This window comes from Rhinatrema bivittatum, unplaced genomic scaffold, assembly GCF_901001135.1.
Source record: "Rhinatrema bivittatum unplaced genomic scaffold, aRhiBiv1.1, whole genome shotgun sequence".
Taxonomy (NCBI): domain Eukaryota; kingdom Metazoa; phylum Chordata; class Amphibia; order Gymnophiona; family Rhinatrematidae; genus Rhinatrema; species Rhinatrema bivittatum.
In genome coordinates, this window is record NW_021821259.1 from 1 (window position 1) to 23515 (window position 23515).

General features: G+C 49.1%; 1 protein-coding gene across 1 annotated transcript in view; it reads left to right on the top strand.

Annotated features, from left to right (window-relative positions):
- The first annotated feature begins 1971 nt into the window (after positions 1-1971).
- The window catches only part of LOC115082559 (fucolectin-1-like), a 42041-nt gene continuing 20497 nt past the window's right edge, over positions 1972-23515 (top strand). The window contains exons 1-3 of the mRNA XM_029586775.1: positions 1972-2016; positions 2110-2240; positions 9195-9468. Coding sequence (XP_029442635.1) covers positions 2156-2240; positions 9195-9468 — 359 coding nt within the window. The 5' untranslated portion in view covers positions 1972-2016; positions 2110-2155. The remainder of the gene's footprint in view (positions 2017-2109; positions 2241-9194; positions 9469-23515) is intronic.

Here is a 23515-nt window from a genome sequence, read left to right on the forward strand (position 1 = left end):
TCCTGCCCTGCAGCACCCCCTGCTATTCCAGTACTGAGACCCCACATACAATTCTGTTACTGTACCTCACTCCTGCCCTGCAGCACCCCCTGCTATTCCAGTACTGAGACCCCACATACAATTCTGTTACTGTACCTCACTCCTGCCCTGCAGCACCCCCTGCTATTCCAGTACTGAGACCCCACATACAATTCTGTTACTGTACCTCACTCCTGCCCTGCAGCACCCCCTGCTATTCCAGTACTGAGACCCCACATACAATTCTGTTACTGTACCTCACTCCTGCCCTGCAGCACCCCCTGCTCTTCCAGTACTGAGACCCCACATACAATTCTGTTACTGTACCTCACTCCTGCCCTGCAAGCACCCCCTGCTATTCCAGTACTGAGACCCCACATACAATTCTGTTACTGTACCTCACTCCTGCCCTGCAGCACCCCCTGCTATTCCAGTACTGAGACCCCACATACAATTCTGTTACTGTACCTCACTCCTGCCCTGCAGCACCCCCTGCTATTCCAGTACTGAGACCCCACATACAATTCTGTTACTGTACCTCACTCCTGCCCTGCAGCACCCCCTGCTATTCCAGTACTGAGACCCCACATACAATTCTGTTACTGTACCTCACTCCTGCCCTGCAGCACCCCCTGCTATTCCAGTACTGAGACCCCACATACAATTCTGTTACTGTACCTCACTCCTGCCCTGCAGCACCCCCTGCTATTCCAGTACTGAGACCCCACATACAATTCTGTTACTGTACCTCACTCCTGCCCTGCAGCACCCCCTGCTATTCCAGTACTGAGACCCCACATACAATTCTGTTACTGTACCTCACTCCTGCCCTGCAACACCCCCTGCTATTCCAGTACTGAGACCCCACATACAATTCTGTTACTGTACCTCACTCCTGCCCTGCAGCACCCCCTGCTATTCCAGTACTGAGACCCCACATACAATTCTGTTACTGTACCTCACTCCTGCCCTGCATCACCCCCTGCTATTCCAGTACTGAGACCCCACATACAATTCTGTTACTGTACCTCACTCCTGCCCTGCAACACCCCCTGCTATTCCAGTACTGAGACCCCACATACAATTCTGTTACTGTACCTCACTCCTGCCCTGCAGCACCCCCTGCTATTCCAGTACTGAGACCCCCACATACAATTCTGTTACTGTACCTCACTCCTGCCCTGCAGCACCCCCTGCTATTCCAGTACTGAGACCCCACATACAATTCTGTTACTGTACCTCACTCCTGCCCTGCAGCACCCCCTGCTATTCCAGTACTGAGACCCCACATACAATTCTGTTACTGTACCTCACTCCTGCCCTGCAGCACCCCCTGCTATCCCAGTACTGAGACCCCACATACAATTCTGTTACTGTACCTCACTCCTGCCCTGCAGCACCCCCTGCTATTCCAGTACTGAGACCCCCACATACAATTCTGTTACTGTACCTCACTCCTGCCCTGCAACACCCCCTGCTATTCCAGTACTGAGACCCCACATACAATTCTGTTACTGTACCTCACTCCTGCCCTGCAGCACCCCCTGCTATTCCAGTACTGAGACCCCACATACAATTCTGTTACTGTACCTCACTCCTGCCCTGCAGCACCCCCTGCTATTCCAGTACTGAGACCCCACATACAATTCTGTTACTGTACCTCACTCCTGCCCTGCAACACCCCCTGCTATTCCAGTACTGAGACCCCACATACAATTCTGTTACTGTACCTCACTCCTGCCCTGCAGCACCCCCTGCTATTCCAGTACTGAGACCCCACATACAATTCTGTTACTGTACCTCACTCCTGCCCTGCAACACCCCCTGCTATTCCAGTACTGAGACCTAATCTTAGTTGTTACAATGAACTTCATTCTTGCCCTACAGTAACCTTTTGCTCCATTATTTATCTCCAATGAAAGGAGGGAATGTGCAGTAGAGTTGTAGCCTACCTACACAGTCTGCACTCACCCAGAGAGATCTGTCTCACTTTGCAAGGTGCTGCCTGAGGATTGGCTGTGAATCTCTGCTGTGGTTTAGTTCTCTCTCTAGGACTGTGTGATGAGTTTGTGATATGATTTTTTTTTTCAGGTCTCTGGTGCCGTTTGTTCTGTGAAGTCAATCTGCTCTCTCTAGGATGCAGTTCCCTGTCATCTTGCTGCTTGGGATTGGGGTCTACGGAGTGATTCAGGCACACGCTTACTGCACTTCTCAGTGTTACGGTAAGGAGCTGAGAAATTATTTCTCCTCACCAGGTAGAGTCCTTCACTTTGTCCCTCCCCCAGGTCCCCCTCCAGCTAAAATCCCACGGATTCCCACTCCGCTCACCTCCGTGGCCCAGGATGTGCCAGGCTCAGTAAGAGTGAGGGTAGTCCCGGGGATTCCCCCTCCCCCGGATCTGCCCCAGCCTCCCGCGCCTTTAGACCAGGATCCGGATGTGGAGTTGTCATTGCCGGCCCCCCCCTCTTGAGGGGGCTGATCCCCGAGTGCTCCGCTTGTTTGAAAGGGAGGAGCTGGAGCCACTCATCCCCTTCATCCTACAGGAACTGGGGATTGAAATTCCTCCAGAGGATACAGTCTCGGCCGCAATGCCAGCTGATGTGGACCCGGGCCTGGCGGGACTCAGGGCGCCTCCACACACGTTCCCGTTCCATCCCATGCACAAGCTGCTGCTCCTTCGGGATTGGAAAGCCCCCGAGATGTGACTGCGAGTTGGTAGAGCTATGGACAAGCTCTATCCTCTTCCCAAGGATTGCCTGGACATGCTTAGGATTCCCAAGGTGGATTCTTCCGTATCTGCTGTCACTAAGCACACCACTATTCCGGTAGTGGGCGCCACAGCTTTGAAAGACTTCCAGGACTGCAAACCCAAATTTTATCTAAAGCGGATCTTTGAAGTTCTGGCCTTAGGGGTCCGGGTGACTATCTGCAGCATTCTCATGCAGCGGGCAAGTCTTAGGTGGGTCCAACAATTGCTCAGCACCCAGGACCTCCCGTCTGCAGAGGCGGAGCAGGCTGAAAGACAGGAGGGCGCGGTGGCGTATGGAGTGGACGCTCTCTATGACTTACTCCGTGTACAGGCCAAGGCGATGGTTTCAGCAGAGTCCGCCAGACGGCTCCTCTGGCTGCATACGTGGTCGGCGCACTCTTCTTCCAAGGCTCAACTGGGCACATTTCCTTTCAAGGGTAAGTTGCTTTTTGGAGAGGACCTGGAGCAGCTTATTAAATCCTTGGGGGAAAACAAGGTCCATAAGCTGCTGGAGGACCATCCTAAACAGTCTAGGTCCTTATTTCCTACGCATTCCCGCTTCAGAGGCCAGCGGAGCTATAATAGCAGAGCGCGGGGGTCCTTCCCTATGGGAACCACCTCCAGGTCTCAGTCTTGGTCTCATTCCTTTTGGGGCCACCGTGCCTTCCGAGATGGAAATCAGCAACACTCATCCGCAAAGCCCACTTCCCAATGCCCGGTCCATTCCTCATTCCAAACTTAGGTGGACGTCTCTCCCTGTTTTTAGAGGAATGGGTCAAAATGACATCGGACCAGTGGGTCCTCGAGGTGATAGAGCAAGGTTACACATTAGAGTTTGCTCGGGATCTGCCGGACCTGTACATAGTCTCTCCTTGCGGACACCAGAAGCAGACTGCCATCTGCCAGACTCTTGCCAGACTCCAGGGTCTGGGAGCCATAGTCCCAGTCCTGGTGGAGGAACAAGGTGCAGGCCAGTAAGAACATAAGAACATAAGAAAATGCCATACTGGGTCAGACCAAGGGTCCATCAAGCCCAGCATCCTGTTTCCAACAGTGGCCAATCCAGGCCATAAGAACCTGGCAAGTACCCAAAAACTAAGTCTATTCCATGTAACCATTGCTAATGGCAGTGGCTATTCTCTAAGTGAACTTAATAGCAGGTAATGGACTTCTCCTCCAAGAACTTATCCAATCCTTTTTTAAACACAGCTATACTAACTGCACTAACCACATTCGCTGGCAACAAATTCCAGAGTTTAATTGTGCGTTGAGTAAAAAAGAACTTTCTCCGATTAGTTTTAAATGTGCCCCATGCTAACTTCATGGAGTGCCCCCTAGTCTTTCTACTATCCGAAAGAGTAAATAACCGATTCACATCTACCCGTTCCAGACCTCTCATGATTTTAAAGACCTCTATCATATCCCCCCTCAGTCTTCTCTTCTCCAAGCTGAAAAGTCCTAACCTCTTTAGTCTTTCCTCATAGGGGAGCTGTTCAATTCCCCTTATCATTTTGGTAGCCCTTCTCTGTACCTTCTCCATCGCAATTATATCTTTTTTGAGATGCGGCGACCAGAATTGTACACAGTATTCAAGGTGCGGTCTCACCATGGAGCGATACAGAGGCATTATGACATTTTCCGTTTTATTCACCATTCCTTTTCTAATAATTCCCAACATTCTGTTTGCTTTTTTGACTGCCGCAGCACACTGCACCGACGATTTCAGTGTGTTATCCACTATGACACCTAGATCTCTTTCTTGGGTTGTAGCACCTAATATGAAACCCAACATTGTGTAATTATAGCACGGGTTATTTTTCCCTATATGCATCACCTTGCACTTATCCACATTAAATTTCATCTGCCATTTGGATGCCCAATTTTCCAGTATTCCATCTACTGCATCGTCCCGAAAAAGGACAGTTCTTTTTGCCCGATATTGGACCTCAAGAGAGTCAACTGGGCACTCAGAGTCCCTCATTTTCAAATGGAGACCCTGAGGGCCATGATAGCGGCAGTACGCACAGGTGAATATCTGGCCTCCCTCGACTTGATGGAGGCTTACCTGCACATACCTATCCGACTTGAACATCAGAAGTGTCTTTGCTTCAACATTCTGGGCCAACACTTCCAGTTCCGGGCGCTTCCATTCAGCCTCGCCACTGTGCCACTCACCTTTACAAAGGTCATGGTGGTGGTGGCGGCTGCTCTCCATCGGGAAGGAGTTCTGGTCCATCCTTACCTGGACCATTGGCTCGAATGGGCCAAGTCAGAGGCTCTTTGTAAGATAGCAGTTGACCGGGTCCTCGCTCTCCTCACCTCCCTCGGGAGGATAGTCAATTTTCCCAAAAGCAATCTTCAGCCCTCCCAGGTCCTGGAATTTCTGGGGGCATGCTTTGATACCCGAGTCGGCAAAGTGTTATGCCGGACTCTTGGGTGATCAAACTGATGGACCAAGTGCGCAACTTTCTCTCACTATCGCTTCCTACGGCGTGGGATTACCTTCAGATCCTGGGGACCATGGCTTCCACTGTCAACCTAGTCCCCTGGGCTTTTGCGCATAGGCGACCGTTATAGAAAGCTTTACTGTCCCACTGGAAGCCAGTGTCGGAGAAGTTTCAGATGCCTCTTCCACTCTCCGATTCAACCATCACCGACATACAGTGGTGGCTATCTCGAGCGCACCTCTTGAAGGGAATGTCCTTGCAGACTCCGCAGTGGATCGTAGTCACAACGGATGCCAGCCTTTCCAGATGGGGTGCAGTCTGTCAGTCCCAGGCTATGCAGGGCTGCTGATCTCTAGTCCAATCTCGCTGGCACATCAATCGAGTGGAGGCCCACGTGGTTCGCCTGGTGCTCAAAATCTTTCTTCCAATGATCTGCCGCAAAGCGGTGCGAGTGCTTTCATACAATTCCACCACCGTGGCCTATATCAATCATCACTGGGCACCAGGAGTCGTCTGGTGGCCCTGGAAGCCAGCAAGCTCTTCGTCTGGGTGGAGCGGCATCTGAATCGCCTAGCAGCTACCCACATCGTGGGCAAGGAGAACGTGCAAGCCAATTTCCTGAGCCGTCAGCGTCTCGATCCTGGCGAGTGGGAACTGTTGGACGGAGCGATGGATCTGATTGTCCACAGGTGGGGTCCTCTTCACATGGACTTGATGGCTACCTTGACCAATGCCAAAGCTCCCAGATTCTTCAGCTGCTGGAGGGAGCACTGCTCAGAGGGAGAGAATGCCCTGGTCCTTCCCTGGCCTCGCAGCATTCTCCTGTATGTGTTTCCCCCTTGGCCCCTAGTGGGAAAGGTTCTCAGGAAAATAGAACTTCACAAGGGTCCGGTAATTCTCATCGTGCCCGAGTGGCCCCGCAGACCATGGTTCGCGGACCTAGTAAACCTGGCAATGGACGGTCCCCTTCATCTTGGTCATCTCCCATGCCTGCTATGGCAGGGTCCCGTATTTTTCGACCAGGTGGATCGCTTTTGTCTAGTGGCCTGGCTTTTGAACTGCGCAGACTGAGAAAGAAGGGATATAAGGATGAAGTTATATCCACTCTCTTGCGCGCTCGTAAGCCTTCTACCTCGCTCGCTTATGTCCGCGTTTGGAAAGTCTTTGAAAATGTCTGTACGGACTCCGGTGTTTTGGTTTGCTCCGCCTCTGTATCCCTGATACTTTCCTTTCTCCAGAAGGGCCTTTCTAAGGGTCTGTCATTCAGCTCGTTGTGGGTACATGTGTCTGCCCTCGGCTCCCTCTTGGGCAGTATTGATGGTTACCCGGTGGCATCTCATCTGGATGTTGTCCACTTCCTCAGGGGTGCCAAGCATTTGAAGCCGCTTATCCGTGCCATTTGTCCTTCGTGGAGTCTTAACGTAGTCCTTCGGGCTCTCGGCGAAGCACCTTTTGAACCTCTCCGTCGGGCTACTCTTAAGGATCTGACGCTCAAGACCGTCTTCCTAGTTTCTATCTGCTCCGCCAGGAGGGTGTCGGAGATTCAAGCGTTGTCCTGTAGGGAGCCTTTTCTACGGTTTTCTGATTCTGGGGTTTCCCTTAAAACTGTGCCCTCTTTCTTGCCGAAGGTTGTTTCCTCCTTTCATGTCAATCAGTCGGTGGAGCTTCTCGTGTTTTCTCCTGAAGATATAGTGAGCACGGTTGGGGGTGATCTTCGCCGCCTTGATGTTAATCACGTCTTGCTGTGCTATCGGCAGGTTACAAATGACTTCCGGGTCTCGGACCAACTTTTTGTCTTGTGGAGTGGCCCAAATAGGGGGCAACAAGGCTTCTAAAGCTACGATTGCTTAGTGGTTGAAGGAAACAATTTCTTCGGCCTATATCTGTCAAGACCGAGTGGTTCCGGAGGGCCTTAAGGCTCATTCCTTACGTTCTCAGGCTACTTCTTGGGCGGAGAGTCGATTGGTCTCTCCGCAGGAGATATGTAGGGCAACTACGTGGAAGTCCCTACATACATTTGCTCATCATTACCGCCTTGATGTTCAGGCACTAGTATTTGGTTCCTTCGGTCAGCAGGTGCTTCGAATGGGACTTTCTCAGTCCCACCCTTAGGGAAGCTTTGGTATATCCCATGGTCTGGACTGATCCAGGTATGTACAGGGAAAGGAAAATTGGTTCTTACCTGCTAATTTTCATTCCTGTAGTACCACGGATCAGTCCAGACGCCCTTCCCTGTTCTTTACACTTTCGAATAATAGAAGGACTAGGGGGCATTCCATGAAGTTAGCAAGTAGCACATTTAAGACTAATCGGAGAAAATTATTTTTCACTCAACGCACAATAAAGCTCTGGAATTTGTTGCCAGAGGATGTGGTTAGTGTAGTTAGTGTAGCTGGGTTCAAAAAAGGTTTGGATAAGTTCTTGGAAGAGAAGTCCATTAACTGCTACTAATCAAGTTTACTTAGGGAATAGCCACTGCTATTAATTGCATCAGTAACATGGGATCTTCTTGGTGTTTGGGTAATTGCCAGGTTCTTGTGGCCTGGTTTGGCCTCTGTTGGAAACAGGATGCTGGGCTTGATGGACCCTTGGTCTGACCCAGCATGGCAATTTCTTATGTTCTTATGTTCTTTCCTACCGTCCACTCGAAGCTTCTTTCTCCTTTGTAGGCTGTTGGATACTTTCATCTGTGATTGTATTTGGAAGCACCGGAAGCATCTTAGTGATGACAATGAATTTTTATGCAAGAGTGTTTCTATACAGAGTACATTCAATGTTTTCTCAATTTTTCAGTTTTTTCCGTGTTATGGTTACTTGCTTGATCTTCCACTGGTTATCTTTATAGTTATCTGCTTTGACAATAGTTATACTGAAGGGCTGCAGGGTAGGCTCTGTCCTCATATAGGATACCCTTTCAGTTTGGTCTGTCTCCATCTGCTCAACCCATCTGCTCAACCCATGCTAACTTTGGTCTGTCTCCATCTGCTGGACAGGAGGCTCAACCCAGGCTAACTTTGAGGCCGGGTACATTGTATGGGCCTTGGCCTGGATCAAGGTCCAAAGTTGGGGCCTCAGGTCAGACACAGGCCAGAGCCCGACCCCCAAGCCCGAATCCATAGCCCGGCCCAGATACCATGTCCTGGTACCGGGGCATCAACCAGGACCCCAGACCCTACTCCAGGGCCCGGTCTGGAGGCCAGATCCTGAAACCTGGACCTCAGCCTAGGCCAGAGCCTGATGCTGTAATCTGGTTCAGAGGCTGGGTCCTGATGCCAGAGCCTCAGCAGAGACCCAGGCCCAATGGTGAGGCCTTGCCAATATGCTGGGTTTTGACACTTGGCCCTCAGCCTAGGCTGAAATCCAAGCCAACACTGCAGCCCAGCCTAGATGCCAGGTCCCTATGTTGGGGCCTTGGTATGAACCAAGGCCTGATGCGATGGCTCAGCCTGGAGGCCGGGTCCCGACACTGGACAATGCCGTACATCAAAATGGCGCCATGCGCTGGGGTGAATTTATTGGAGTTTATTAATTCTGTTGTGATCCTAGTGGACAGTGTCAGTTTAAGGAAGAAAGAAAAAGATGGTGGCATCTAGACTCTGGCTTAGCGTAAGGCCCATGCGTCAGCCTTGCATAGTCCAAGGCCGAGGTCGTGGTGACCTACTGCAGCCTCGGTCTATTCAAGGCCCACAAGTGGATCCTCACTAGACTGGGTAAGTGGGGGTCAGGTGGGATCATGGTCCCAGCATTTTTAAGGGTGGGTTGGTGGATAGGAGGCCCAGTTTTCATTTTTTCATCATTTTGGTTTTTTTTTAAATGTTTGATTCTTTTTTTTTCACACAAATGAAATGAATAAAACATTCCACAAACTGACATTCGTGGGAAAATGAACCAAAAACAAAAATGAATTTTTTTCTCCCTCCACACCCCTACCCTCCAGCAATGCAAATATTAAGTTAAAATGTTTTGTATTTGTCTTTCAGAGAAGAACATAGCCCCGTCCGGTGTGGCCTCTCAGAGCTCTTTGTTTGGTGGTTTTGGCCCAGCGTTGGCCATCGATGGGAATGCAAACAGCAATTTCAACAAAGGCTCCTGCGCACACACTAACAACGACGCTGGTTCCTGGTGGCGAGTGGACCTACTGCGACCCTGGAAAATCAAATCCGTCGTGTACGTGAACCAGGCGACCTGCTGCCCAAACCGACTTCTGGGGGCGGAGATTCGCATCGGAAACAGTCCAGACAACAACAATCCCGTGTGAGTCGCTGGCAATGATTCCAAGAAAAAACGAAGCATTTAGCTTACAATGTCACCTGTCTGAAAATGCAGAAAGGGATATGTGCAGCACTCCACACCTGACGGACTGGTACCCACATCGTAGTGGGGCCTTCCCAGGGCAGAGCTAGGCTGTGGGCAGGAGCTATGCACGTACGTTTGGTTTGGAAAAAAGAAGCCACAGAAAACGCAGGTGCAAATCATTATAGATACTTTTATCCTTAAGGAATTGTTGAAAGTAAGGGCACATGTGTACTTCACTTGGAAAACTGCATTTTATTTGGTTTATATTACATAGAAATGTGATGGCTGAGAGCCTCTACAACTTCTCATGTCTGCCCATCTACACCAAGTATTCAGCTCTGCAATCCCTACCACTCCCTGAGAGATCCCCTGTGCTTATCCCAAGCTTTCATGAATTCACTTACTGTCCTTCTCTCCACCCCCTCCAAGGGATTACTCCTCCACTATAGTCTACCATAAGAAGTTTTTTGGGCAGGCTGCATGAAGCATTTGGTCTTTTTCTGCCATCATTAATATGTCATTCCGCTGCAATGTTACCCCCTTTCACTTCCTGTGCATTGATACTTCTGAGGTATTTAAATATCTTACCATATCTCACCTATACCCACATTCAGGCCATGAGGGCCAAAACCCAGTCGGGTTTTCAGGATTGCAACAATGAATATACATGAGATCTATTTGCATTTACTGAATGTATTCTAGGCAAACAGATCTCATGCATATTCATTGCAGAAATCCTAAATACTCACTGGGTTGCAACGCTCGAGGACCAAGTCTGGGGACACCTGCTCTAGGGCATACATGTCTACCTCTCAGCCTGTGTTAGGGACGTGGACCCTTGGGCCAGCTGAGACCGATATTGCACAGTGGATGTCGCAGCTGGGAGGCGGTGCTGGAGAGGTACTCCGGAGAAAGCTTCACCATTGGAAGCCCGAGGTCCCCCCAGGAGGAGCCTGTGAGGACCCGAGCCGCTGGGACTTAGGCGAAACCTCCGGGCAGGTGAACAACTGGATACCTGTGGAAGCGGAGAGAGCTGAAGCCGGAGTCCAGGGACAAGCCAAGGTCAGGAGCCAGAAGTCAGATGTCAGAAGCCAAAACAGGGACAGAAGCTGAAGCCGGAGTCGATGAACAAAGCAAGGTCAGGAACCAGAAGTCAGAAGCCAAAGACAATCAGGAACCAGGAAACACAACTAGATACTCAAAGAGAGTGAACCTCGTTGCAAGGTGAGGTTTAGCTGTGGCTGCTGGGTTTAAATAACCCGGCAGGGTCTGACGTCATCGAGGAGGCTGTCCTCCATTTCCCGCGCTGGCCCCTTTAAATCCTGAGCCTCAGCGCGCGCGTGCGCCTATGGGGTAGGGCCAGCGGCGGACGGTTGACGGCATCTCCCTCGCAGAAGTAAATCCGCAGCAGGCCGCGTTTCAGGCCTGGACAGCCGGAGAAGGATTCCCACGGCCCGGTCTGGCCGCGAAGTGAGTGAAGGTCCCAGGGCATGGCCCGGGACCGTAACAGTAACCCCCCCTCCTATGCCCCCTTCCTGGAGGCCTGGGTTTAGCTGGATGATCTACATGGAACTGGTGGAGAAGGGCCTTGTCCAAGATGTTGGAGGCTGGCTCCCAGGAATTCTCTTCGGGACCATAGCCCTCCCAAGAGAAGAGGTACTCCCAGCGTCTGAGGCAGAACCAGACGTCCAGTACTTCCTTGACTTGATAGACCGTATCCTTGTGTGCCTCAGGAGTGTCCGGTGCAGGAGTCTTCCTATGGAAGGGGGAGAGAACCAATGGCTTCAGCAGGGAAAAGTGGAAGACGTTGTGTACCCTGAGCATAGGCTGGAGACGGAGGCAGTAGGAAACTGCCCCTACCTGTTCCATGATAGAGAATGGGCCAATGTACTTCAGAGCCAGGTGCATTGAAGGAAGCCGCAAGCAGAGGTGTTTGGTGCTTAGCCACACCTTCTCCCCAGGGAGAAATGACGGGGCTGGACGTCGCAGGTGGTCTGCAAACTTCTTTACAATAGCTGCAGTGTGTAGATGTTTCTCCCAGGTGGATCTCCAGACCTGGCGCAACTGTTGAGCCGTGAGCTGTATGGCTGGAGATGGCACTTCCAACGGCAAGGGCAAAGGAGGTCGAAACGCTTCCCATATACCGTATAGAAGGGAGAACTACCGGTGACGGAGTGTTTGTGGTGGTTGTATGAGAACTCTACCCACAGGAGTAGAGCCACACAATCATTCTGCAGGTCTCCTATGAAGGACCAGAGGAACATCTTCAATGTCCGGTTCGTACATTCCACTTGGCCGTTAGCTTTGGGGTGGAAAGTGGTAGTGAAGTCTAGCTAGATCCCAAACCTTTTATAGAGCGCCCTCCAATACTTCGCAGTGAATTGGGAGCCCCTATCTGAGGCGATATGTTGGGGGAGTCCATGAAGGCGAATATGGCGGATAAACAGTCAGGTTCGCAAGTTCAGGTGATGTGGGCATCTTAATGAGGTGAACAAAGTGAGCTATCTTAGAGAACCTGTCAATCGTAACCCAGATCACCGTCTTCCCTTCTGAAGTGGGTAAATCTACGATAAAGTCTGTAGATAAGTGGGTCCACGGCTCAGTAGGGACAGGAAGTGGCTGAAGGAGGCCCTCCCCACGGGCGGCCAGTTGGAGTCTTCTGTTGGGCACAGGTTGGGCAGAAGCTGACATAGAGCCGGATGTCCTTCTTAAACTGAGGCCACCAGTAGAACTCTGAGAGTAACTTCTGGGTTCTAGCTACTCCCAGGTGACCAGCGGTCAGGGCGTCATGGGCACAAGAGTACCTTTTTCCAGAGATGGACTGGTACTACCATCTTCCCCATTGGGACCATGTCGGAGGCCGCAAGGAGCACTTTGGCCGGGTCAAGGATGTACTGTGGTGGATTAAGGATGTCCTCCGTCTCCGCTGTATGGGAAAGGGTGTCCGCCCGGATGTTCTTGTCTGCTAACCTGTAGTGGAGAAGAAAGTTGAAGCGGCTAAAGAAGAGAGACCACCGGGCCTACCGGAGATTGAGATGCTGGGCGTGGCACAAGCATTCTAAGTTCTTGTGGTTCGTATACACGATCACTGGGTGCTGGACCCCTTCCAACCACTGGCGCCATTCTTCGAAGGCCATTTAGATGACCAACAATTCCTTGTCTCCGATACCATAATTTCTTTCTGCAGGCGAGAATTTCCGGGAAAAGTAGGAACACGACAGGGATTTGCTATTGCTGGATATTTGGCTCAGAACAGCTCCGACCACCATGTCGGAGGCATCAATTTCCACAATGAACTGATGTTGGGGGTCCAGGTGATGGAAAAATGTCAATTTGAGTGAGAACCCTTACCCTTCCTTGGGTATATTGCGTCCTCCACGGGTTTCCATATGGATCCCGAGAAGGTGACGGCCATCAAGCACTGGCCTCAACCTGTGGGGAATAAGGTGCTCCAATGCTTTCTTGGCTTCGCCAACTTCTACAGGCAATTTATACCACACTACTCCACGATGGTGGCGCCGCTAACGGCCCTCACCAAGAAGGGGCTGACGCCAGGAACTGGCCTGCTGCGGCGGTATGAGCTTTCCAGGAACTGAAGGCAGCCTTTCTGCAGTACACCTGTCTCCATCACCTGAAGATTCAGATGGCATGGTTAAGTGGTCCACGTTCGACAGAGTATCGAAATTAGAAATTAGTCAAATCATTACTAAAATTGAACCTGCCATTCACCCATGCGACGCAATTCCAGCCACTTGCCTGAAACAAGTAACGGGATTATCACTCAGACAATCACAACTTTAATAAACCTGTCTCTCACAGAAGGAGCAGTTCCAAATGGGTTAAAACAAACCATGATAAATCCGATCCTAAAAAATAAGACTGGTAGATCTGAGGAATGGGACAACTGTCATCCAATATCCAACTTGCCATTTCTCGCAAAGGTTCTTGAGAAAGCAGTGTTATCCCAGCTTGTAAATCTCCTGGAAGATCATAATATTCTCTCCTTATAATCAATTTGGATTCAGAAAACATCACTCCACTGAGACATTACTCCTCTCATTAATGGACTTGGCTTTACGAGGGCTTGACGCAGATGAGTCGTATTGCCTTGTAAATCTCCTGGAAGATCATAATATTCTCTCCTCATAATCAATTTGGATTCATAATAATGAAGAAAAAACCTTGGTATACTCCCGAGCTTAAAGCTATGAAAATGGAGCTACGTAAGACAGAAAAAGAATGGCGCAGAAACCAAAATTCTATGACTTTATTAAAATTCAAATCATTACTACACAAATATCGCCAAGCCACCGATAAAACAAAAAAAGATTTCTATGCTTCCAGAATTCACCAATATCAATTCAACCCTCAAGCACTTTTCCAATATGTCAAAAGCCTTGTTACTGCTCCAGCTCATAACAATCCAAACAACAATGATGATTCAAAATGTGAGGAACTAGCTACGTTCTTTTATAACAAAATACATTCTATTTTAACGCGATTTATGTCTCTTCCTGCTCCTTTACACACCAACCAAGCTACATCAGCCACTCAAGATAAATTTGAAATAAAGCTATCTAATCTTGAGATTACTACTGGTATTGAAATTGAGTCAATTCTAAAGAAAATGAAACCAGCTTTCCACCCCACAGACATCTTACCTACTAAAATTCTTCTTTCAATACGTTCTACAATAGCAAAACCTATTGCTAAGATTCTTAACAAATCCATCACCACAGGCATAGTTCCTTCTATACTTAAACATGCTATCATTACTCCAATGATAAAAAAATCTAACCTAGATTCATCTGATCCAGCAAACTTTCGACCAGTATCGAACCTACCCTTCCTTTCAAAGATCATGGAAAGAGTCATCAACAAACAACTAACTGATTACTTAGATGATCATCAAATACTCTTCCCATCCCAATATGGGTTCAGAAAGTACCACAGCACGGAAACGCTTTTGATATCACTTTCTGAGGTGCTGCTAAAAGCTTTAGATGCTGGCAAATCATACCTCATCGCCCTTCTTGATATATCAGCTGCTTTCGACACGGTAAACCACAACACCCTTATTACCCGTCTTTCTGAAATAGGTATTTCGGGATCGGCTTTACAATGGTTTCAGTCATTCCTGAGCAATAGAACATACAGCGTTAGATGTGGACGAAGTGAATCCAAACCAAGAAATCTCTCTCAAGGAGTCCCCCAGGGATCTTCCCTCTCCTCCACATTGTTCAATGTTTACCTTACACCGCTGTGCCGATTTCTCTCTAAATTGGGTCTTCAACACTTCATCTACGCAGATGATGTTCAAATACTCATACCCATAACCAGCACAATCACAAATGCACTGAGTACCTGGAAGATAGCCTTATTAGAAATTAAAACTATCCTCACAGACAACCAATTGGCTATAAATACCAACAAAACTGAACTTATCATAATTTCACCTCCAAAAAACACAATACTGATCAACTCTGAGATTTCTCAAAACAACTACCCTATTTCACAACAAGTCCGCAGCCTTGGTATCATCATTGACAGCAATCTCACGTTTAAAAAATTCATCGCGGATACGGTAAAAAGCGGTTTCTTTAAACTACTCACGCTTAAACGTATTAAATCTCTATTACACCAATATGATTTCCGCACAGTATTACAGGCTACTATTTTATCAAGGATTGACTACTGCAATGCTCTGTTACTGGGTCTACCTAAAACCACTATTCAACCTTTACAAATGCTGCAAAATGCAGCTGCCCGTATTATCACCGACACAAGCCGCCATGATCACATCACTCCAGCTCTTCAGTCTTTGCACTGGCTACCCGTGGCTTACAGGATAATTTATAAATCTATGTCTCTGATACACAAAGCCATTCAAAACAGAGAAATGCTTTGGTTCACGGATCAACTACAATTCAAAATTTCCTCCCGCCCAACGAGATTCCAGAATTTAGCCAAATTAAACATTCCTGCACCCAATCTGACTAAACTCTCTAGTACAAAAGAACGATCTTTCATCATTGCTGGATCAACAATATGGAACACCATGCCCTCTGAATTACGCCAGGAACTCTGTCACAAAAAATTTAAACAAAACCTTAAAACCTGGCTTTTTAAAAAAGCCTACTATCAATAATCTGAATCCTCATCTACTCTTCCTAACATCCACAATCTATCATATATTGTTTATATGTTATTAATACAAAGTTATATACTGTATTGTATTCAAGTTACCATGTTATATTGTAAAGCGCAATGCTGAATTACTGTTTGTATGTAAACCGAGGTGATGTTATTTACGTACCCCGGTATAGAAAAATCTATAAATAAATAAATAAATTCAGAAAACATCACTCCACTGAGACATTACTCCTCTCATTAATGGACTTGGCTTTACGAGGGATTGACGCAGATGAGTCGTATTGCCTTGTTTTAATTGACTTAACAGCCGCCTTTGACACTGTGGACCTTGACCTGTTAAGCCATCAGATGAGAAGCACTGGGATCGACGGCAGGGTTCTCAGATGGTTCTCTTCATTTCTATCTAACAGGACATTCCAAGTCAAACTGGGCAACCATATATCTGACTCTTTCCAGTGTGATACAGGGGTCCCTCAAGGCTCAGCCCTCTCAGCAACACCATTCAATGGTTACATGGAATAGACTTAGTTTTTGGGTACTTGCCAGGTTCTTATGGCCTGGATTGGCCACTGTTGGAAGCAGGATGCTGGGCTTGATGGACCCTTGGTCTGACCCAGTATGGCATGTTCTTATGTTCTTATTCAATATTTACGTGCTCTCACCGTGTAAATTACTGACGAATCTAGGAATAACTTTCTTCTTGCATGCTGACGACTTACAATTTTACATCCCACTCTCAGGATCATTTGAAAATACAGCTTCAATACTCTCCAACTATATGAAAGCAATGCAACAAGAACTTTTGCAACTTAAACCAACATTAAACCCTAAAAAGACTGAAATCATCTGGCGCAGTAGAAACTCATCGATAGCTAAACCACCTGCACTTAACCCGGGTAATTTCCCAATTAATCCCTCAAACCAAGTACGAGACTTAGGTATAGAGCCAGATGAGAACCTTACAGTGAAAATGCACATCAGCAAATTAATCAAGTCAGGTTATGCCAAGTTGCGTATACTACATCGACTGAAACCACTATTACCTTTTGAGGACTTCTGTACTGTATTGCAAACTCTAATCTTCTCAGATCTTGATTACTGTAACTCCTTGCTACTTGGTCTTTCAGATTGTCACTTAAAACCACTACAATTACTACAAAATGCTGCAGCAAGAGTCTTATTAGGATCTAGGAAATGTGATCACATCACTCCCTCACTGATGTCACTGCATTGGTTACAAGTACAATATAGAATCTACTATAAAGTATTAATGATAATATTCAACATCGTTCATTCCAATAACACTGGCCTTTTAGGCGTGACACTACAACCATACAACCCGCAGCAAACACTAACAGGCCGATACAGTACAGTGCGCTCCGACGGAGCGCACTGTTAGCCTGCTCTTGGACGCGCGTTTTCCCTTACCCCTTATTCAGTAAGGGGAGGAAAACGCACGTCCAACCCGCCGAACCTAATAGTGCCCGCAACATGCAAATGCATGTTGAGGGCCCTATTAGGTATGCGCGCGGGATACAGAAAGTAAAATGTGCAGCCAAGCCGCACATTTTACTTTCAGAAATTAGCGCCGATACAAAGGTCTGCGCTAATTTCTCCCGGCGCCGGGAAAGTGCACAGAAAAGCGGTAAAAACTGCTTTTCTGTGCACCCTCTGACTTAATATCATGGCGATATTAAGTCAGAGGTCCCGAAGAGTAAAAAAAGTTAAAAAAAAAAAAAAAAAAGTGAAGTCGGCCCGCGGCTGTCAGGCCGAAAACCGGACGTTCAATTTTGCCGGCGTCCAGTTTCCGAGCCCGTGGCTGTCAGCGGGTTTGAGAACCGAGCCGTCAAAATTGAGCATCGACTGTCAAACCCGCTGACAGCCGCCGCTCCTGTCAAAAAAGAGGCGCTAGGGACGCGCTAGTGTCCCTAGCGCCTCTTTTTATACCGCCGGGCCTAATTTAAATAAATTAACTTACTGTATCGCGCACACAGGAGAGTGTCCTGTGCGCGCGCCGGGAGAGCGGGCGCTCGCCTGCTCTCCCGCGTTTTTTTACTGTATCGGCCCGTAAGATCTCAAAATAAAGGACTACTGACTATTCCCACAATACAGACTATGCATCTGACGCAAATAAAAGATTGAATGTTTTCCACAGAGGGTCCAAAGCTCTGGAATTCTCTGCCTGAAATGCTACACATTTTACCAGTCAGAAAGAGATTTAAATGTGAGTTAAAAATATTGCTATTCAAAAACACATATAAACTAACTTAAAAACATCAGAATATTCAGAGCAGCAAAGACAAGAAGGACAAAAGATAATAATCAAATTGTTAGAAACCACGGCCAGCCACGGCCGCCCCTCTCACCTCCTCCCCGGGCGTTGGCAGTCGCGCTGCAGTGGGGAGTCACTACCGCCGCAAGCCTCGGGCCTCCTCCATGCCCGCGGGTCCTGCCGCGGGATCTGAGTCACTCTCCTCAGCAGCCAGGATGATTTCTGATCCTCCTCATCGCGGCACCAGGCCGCAGGCCTCCGCCCCTGCAGCCCACATCGGGCAGGACGCTCCCCAGATGCCTGCCCACGCCTTCAGAGCTGTCCTTAAAGGGCCAGCTCACCCTGCTGCAGCCCAGCCTCTTGGATGATGTCAGGAGCCAGGAACTACTTTAAGGGAACCTCCTCTTCCTGGTCCTTGACCTGGCAACGAGTCTGCTTCACTGCCGTGATGTCTTCTGAACCTTGGTGGTATCGTGGTTCCTGTTCCTGCCTTCTGAGTCCTGTTGCTGCTCTCCGAGTCCTCTTCCTTTTCTAGTTCCCTTCCTCCTGCTTGTCGGATGGATATTCTGGCTTCTGACCTCGGACTGGCTTCGGTGACTTCTCTGGCTTCTGACCTCGGATTGGCGATCTGCGACTCTCTGGTTTCTGATTCTGGACTGGCTATCGGTAACCCTCTGGCTTCTGACCTTGGACTGAATTTCAGCAATTCCTTTGTCTTCACAAGGGCCCACCTAAGACCAGCCAGCCCCACGCACCCAAAGGCTCAACCCGCGGGGAACGGGGTTGGTATTGGTGAAGCTCCAGCCAGCCCTTGCATCAGTTCAGCCTCGCCTCCCCATGGTGGGACCTGTGGGGGTTCGCCCTCTCAGGTAGCGCCAACTCCCCCTCAGGCAAGGGGTCCACATTCTCCTCCATCAGCACAACAGATTGCCAAGTCCATGGACCTGGCAGAGGCTTCGGCTATCCAGGCCATTCCAGGAATTGCTCAACGGATCCGGGAGCAACAGAAGACCCTGGATTCACTCACATCAGTAATAGAGAACTTGAGTCAATGTCTGGACTCCGTTGGTCCCATGAACCCCATCTCGCCACTGATACCTACTGCCTCACTGCCAATATGCGGTGCTCATCCGGTGATTCTTCTACCTGCTCCTCCCCGCTTTGCTGGAGACCCACAGTTCTGCAGGGGCTTCATAAACCAATGCAGCATGCACTTCTGCCTACAGTAAGCCCTTTTTCCAGAGGACTTTATGAAGACAACCTTCATCTTGTCTCTCCTCGATGGGAAGGCCCTAGCCTGAGCATCTCCCCTGTGGGAACGCGGCGATCCTGTTCAGCGAGACCTGAGCAAGTTCCTGGCTCTCTTATGTACCGTCTTTGATGACCCCACGTGGCAGGTGGCCTCTGGGGCAACTCTTCTACACCAATGCCAGAGTCCTCGAACTCTAGCAGAATTCGTGATCGTGTTTTGGACTTTGTCCTCAGAACTCCATTGGGACACCAGTTGTCTGAGGGCCATCTTCCTGGAGGGACTTACCCTAGAATTAAGGATGAACTCACCACCCTTGAGCTACCTGAGTCCTTTGACGCCCTCATTGACTTGACCGGGCGAATTGACAGATGCCTCCAAAAGCATTCCCGGGAGGTCCAATCTTCCAGGAAAGCCTCCGGTGGCTTCAGATGTCCTCAACATTCACCGTCCCTGAAGACTGAGCCAGGCTCCCTGGAGGGCCCAACTGAAGAACCCATGCAACTGGGCTGAGGCAAACTATCCCCGCAGGAATGCCTTAGATGTCGGCAATGCGGTCTCTGCCTCTACTGCGGTGGTGTGGGGCATGTCTTGGCCTCATGCCTGGTGCGTACGGGAAATTCCCGGGCCTAGGATCTGATGGAGGACTCTTCCTAGGCTTCGCCTCACCCGTACCTCCATTGACACTGCCAGTAACCCTGACGATGGGGATCCACGAATTCAATACCCTGGCCCTGGTTGACTCGGGAGCCGGGGGTAACTTTATTATGAAGAGTTTGGTGGAACACCTCAGTCTTCCACTCCTCCGCGCCCCGGTTCCTTTGGTTCTCTAATCTATTCAGGGTGAACATCTTCCAGGTCGAATCACCCATGTTACCTCTCCCATCCAGGTCCGCACTAAGGTGCTTCATGTGGAACACCTCACCTTCCACTTCCTTAATGGGGCCATACACCCCATAGTGTTGGGGCTCCCTTGGCTACAAGTGCACTGCCCCCAGTTCGATTCGGAGACTCTGCAATTGGTCCGCTGGGAACCATCCTGTAAAAACTCTTGCCTCGATCTGGTCTCGCCTCTCTGATGCTTGACTACGATCTCCCTTCCACTTGGTCTACCACCACAATACTCTGCTTATGCAGATGTTTTTTCCAAGAAAAATGCCGAGACTCTATCACCTCATTGGCCCTTTGACTGTACGATTAATCTGTTACCTGGTAACGAGCCACCTTGGGGGTGCACTTATCCCCTCTCACCTACTGAGACCCAGGCCATGTCCCACTACATTCAGGAAAGCCTGGACCGAGGATTTATACACGACTAGTGAAGCGGCTCGAAGGATGGTCAGGCCTGCGTGATCGGCGCCGGCATCCTATCGGGGTAAGGCCTTCTCTGCACGCCTCTCACCCAGGCAGAGCTGCCACCGACCGCGAGGCTAAGCAAGCCACAGGACCGGACCTGAAAACTCACTCCCTGAAGCCTGCCCCCTCCAGCCAAGGGCCAATCACTCAACGGCTGCAGGGCAGCCAATCAGCAGAGGCTTTAAATTTTAAAGGCAAGCCCGCGAAGCTCCTTTCTTCCCCCCGGCTCGACTAGTGAAGTGGCTTGAAGGATGGTCAGACCTGTGTGATCGGCGCCAGCATCCTATCGGGGTAAGGCCTTCTCTGCACGCCTCTCACCCAGGCAGAGCTGCCACCGACCGCGAGGCTAAGCAAGCCACAGGACTGGACCTGAAAACTCGCTCCCTGAAGCCCGCCCCCTCCAGCCAAGGGCCAATCACTCAACGGCTGCAGGGCAGCCAATCAGCAGAGGCCCGGCTGGGCTTTAAATTTTAAAGGCCAGCTAGGCGCCCCACGCCAAAGGAGCGCGACAAAGGGGCCTGCCCCTTTGTGCGCCCCTTCGTGCAGCACTGCAGTGCTGCTTATAACCGCTCCCTCACTACTGCTTTCAAACCTCCACAAAAGGACGTAGACTCCAGATCCCGTCGGACCACCAGTTCTTCTGGTACCTCCCTAAAGTATTCAAGTACCACGCCATTGCTAGAACCCCCACCTTGGCCCAAGTTAACAATCACGCCTCATCAGTCAATCACACCTTAGTTTTACTCTCGTCCTCAAACAGCCTGACCTAGAGGATCTTCACAAGTGCATCACACAGTCGATGGGCCCAGCTGGTCCATCCCCTGCTCCCCCATCTACTTTAGATACCGACCGCCCTTGCCTCACGTCTAACCCTCAATCTCCCTTTATTATGCGCACTTTTGCTATACCCACTATTTTCATTCGCAGGGTTAACAGGACTAAACCGACCACTCTCCCCATCCTCCGACAACAAAGGCTAGTCCCAATCATGATTTCTCCAGTCACACAAGTACTCGGATTCTCTCTTTTCACCCTAACCTTATTCAACACCCAATCCATCACCAAATAAAACGCATATTCTTAACGACTATCTGGCAGACGCTAAACCTGACATCTGTGCAATCACAGAAACCTGGTTGAAACCTACAGATATAGTACTAATGAATCAGCTCCCCACTCAACTATACGACCTTCACTCAATCCCTAGACCTAAAAAAAGAGGAGGAGGGCTACTTCTAGGACTTGGCCTCTCATTGCAGCTATCATCATTAACAAATAACATCGAATTAGCCCTTTTCAAATCCGATCACCTACAACTCGGCCTCATCTATGCACCTCCAGGAAAACTAGACTCTGACCTCTCTCCAGTGATTGAATTCATCGCCAAACACCTCAACACTGACAAACCAGCGATCCTGATGGGAGACTTCAACCTACATGTGGACGCTTCACCGCAATCCCCCAACTGTGAAATTCTAATCACCGCACTCAACCACATGGGTCTTAGACAAATTGTTAACAGCCCCACGCATAAAGCAGGCCACACATTGGACCTCATTTTCATAAACGATGGCATCTCCTCATCTACCAGCCCAACCTGCGATCCTGTCCCCTGGTCAGACCATCAGATCATTTCTACAGTACTGCGAATCAAAGAACACCCCCCCCCCCCTTCACGTCCCCAAAACTACAATCCAGTTCAGGAAACCTTGCTCTATAGACCGCCTAGGCACGCTGCTCTCCAAGGATCTAGCCCAACTCGATCTCACGGACGCCAACACTGCAACTACTTCCTGGTTTAATATTACAAACAAAGTTTCAGAGCAATCCTGCCCAACAATCACAAAAACAATACACCCATCTCAGGGCAACAGAAAACCATGGTTCACCCCTGAACTAAAGGCCCTCAAGCAACACTTACAAAGCAAAGAACATAGATGGCACAAGAACCCATCCACTTCGACTATATCGGCCTACAAATCCTCACTAAATACCTATAGGAACGCCATTCTCAGATCCAAGAAAGACTTCTTCTCTAAAAAAATCCATCATTTCATTTTTGACTCTAAAGCCTTATTTTCCTATGTCTCATCACTCACCAAACAATCCCCTCCCACCATAGCAGATGACCAAGCACTCAGTAAAGCCAAAGAGCTAGCCATCTTCTTCAACAAAAAAATAGCCAACCTCATCAAGCCTATCACCGGCCCCCACCTGGGACCCCCTCAGCATGTTATAACATCTCCAAAACGAAACACTATCCTAGAATCCTTCGAGACCTCCTCATCTCTGGAAATCGAAAACATTCGTAAGAAACTCAAGCCCTCCTCACACCCGGACACAATACCTGTCAATCTTCTACTCTCCATTCCAAATATCATCTCAAAGCCTATAGCAGACATCATTTACTGCTCCTTGACACAAGGGTGGGTCCCAGATCAACTAAAACTCGCTATACTTAAACCACTGTTAAAAAAAACCCAACCTCCTGCCCACTGACCCAGCAAATTTCCGACCCATAGCTAACCTACCGCTGATCGCCAAAATTATGGAAAAAATAGTAAACAAGCAACTCTCCGAATACCTGGAAGAGAACAATATCCTCTCCCCTTTCCAGTTTGGATTCCGCAAGACTCTAAATATGGAATCCCTACTAACTTCTCTTTCGGACACTATCCTACTAAACCTGGAAAAAAACAGCCCTACCTCCTAGCGCTACTAGACATATCTGCGGCATTTGACACGGTGAATCATTCCATCCTTTTAGAGCGTCTGTCAGACATTGGCATCAAGGGAGTGGCCTTAAGCTGGTTCAAATCTTTCCTTGACAATAGATTCTTCAAGGTCAGGATCAACAACAAGAAATCACACCCTATCAGAGTCAACCTGGGAGTCCCCCAGGCATCATTCCTCTCACCCACCCTCTTCAACATTTACCTGCTCCCTCTCTGCCAGCTACTCACCAATTTAAAATT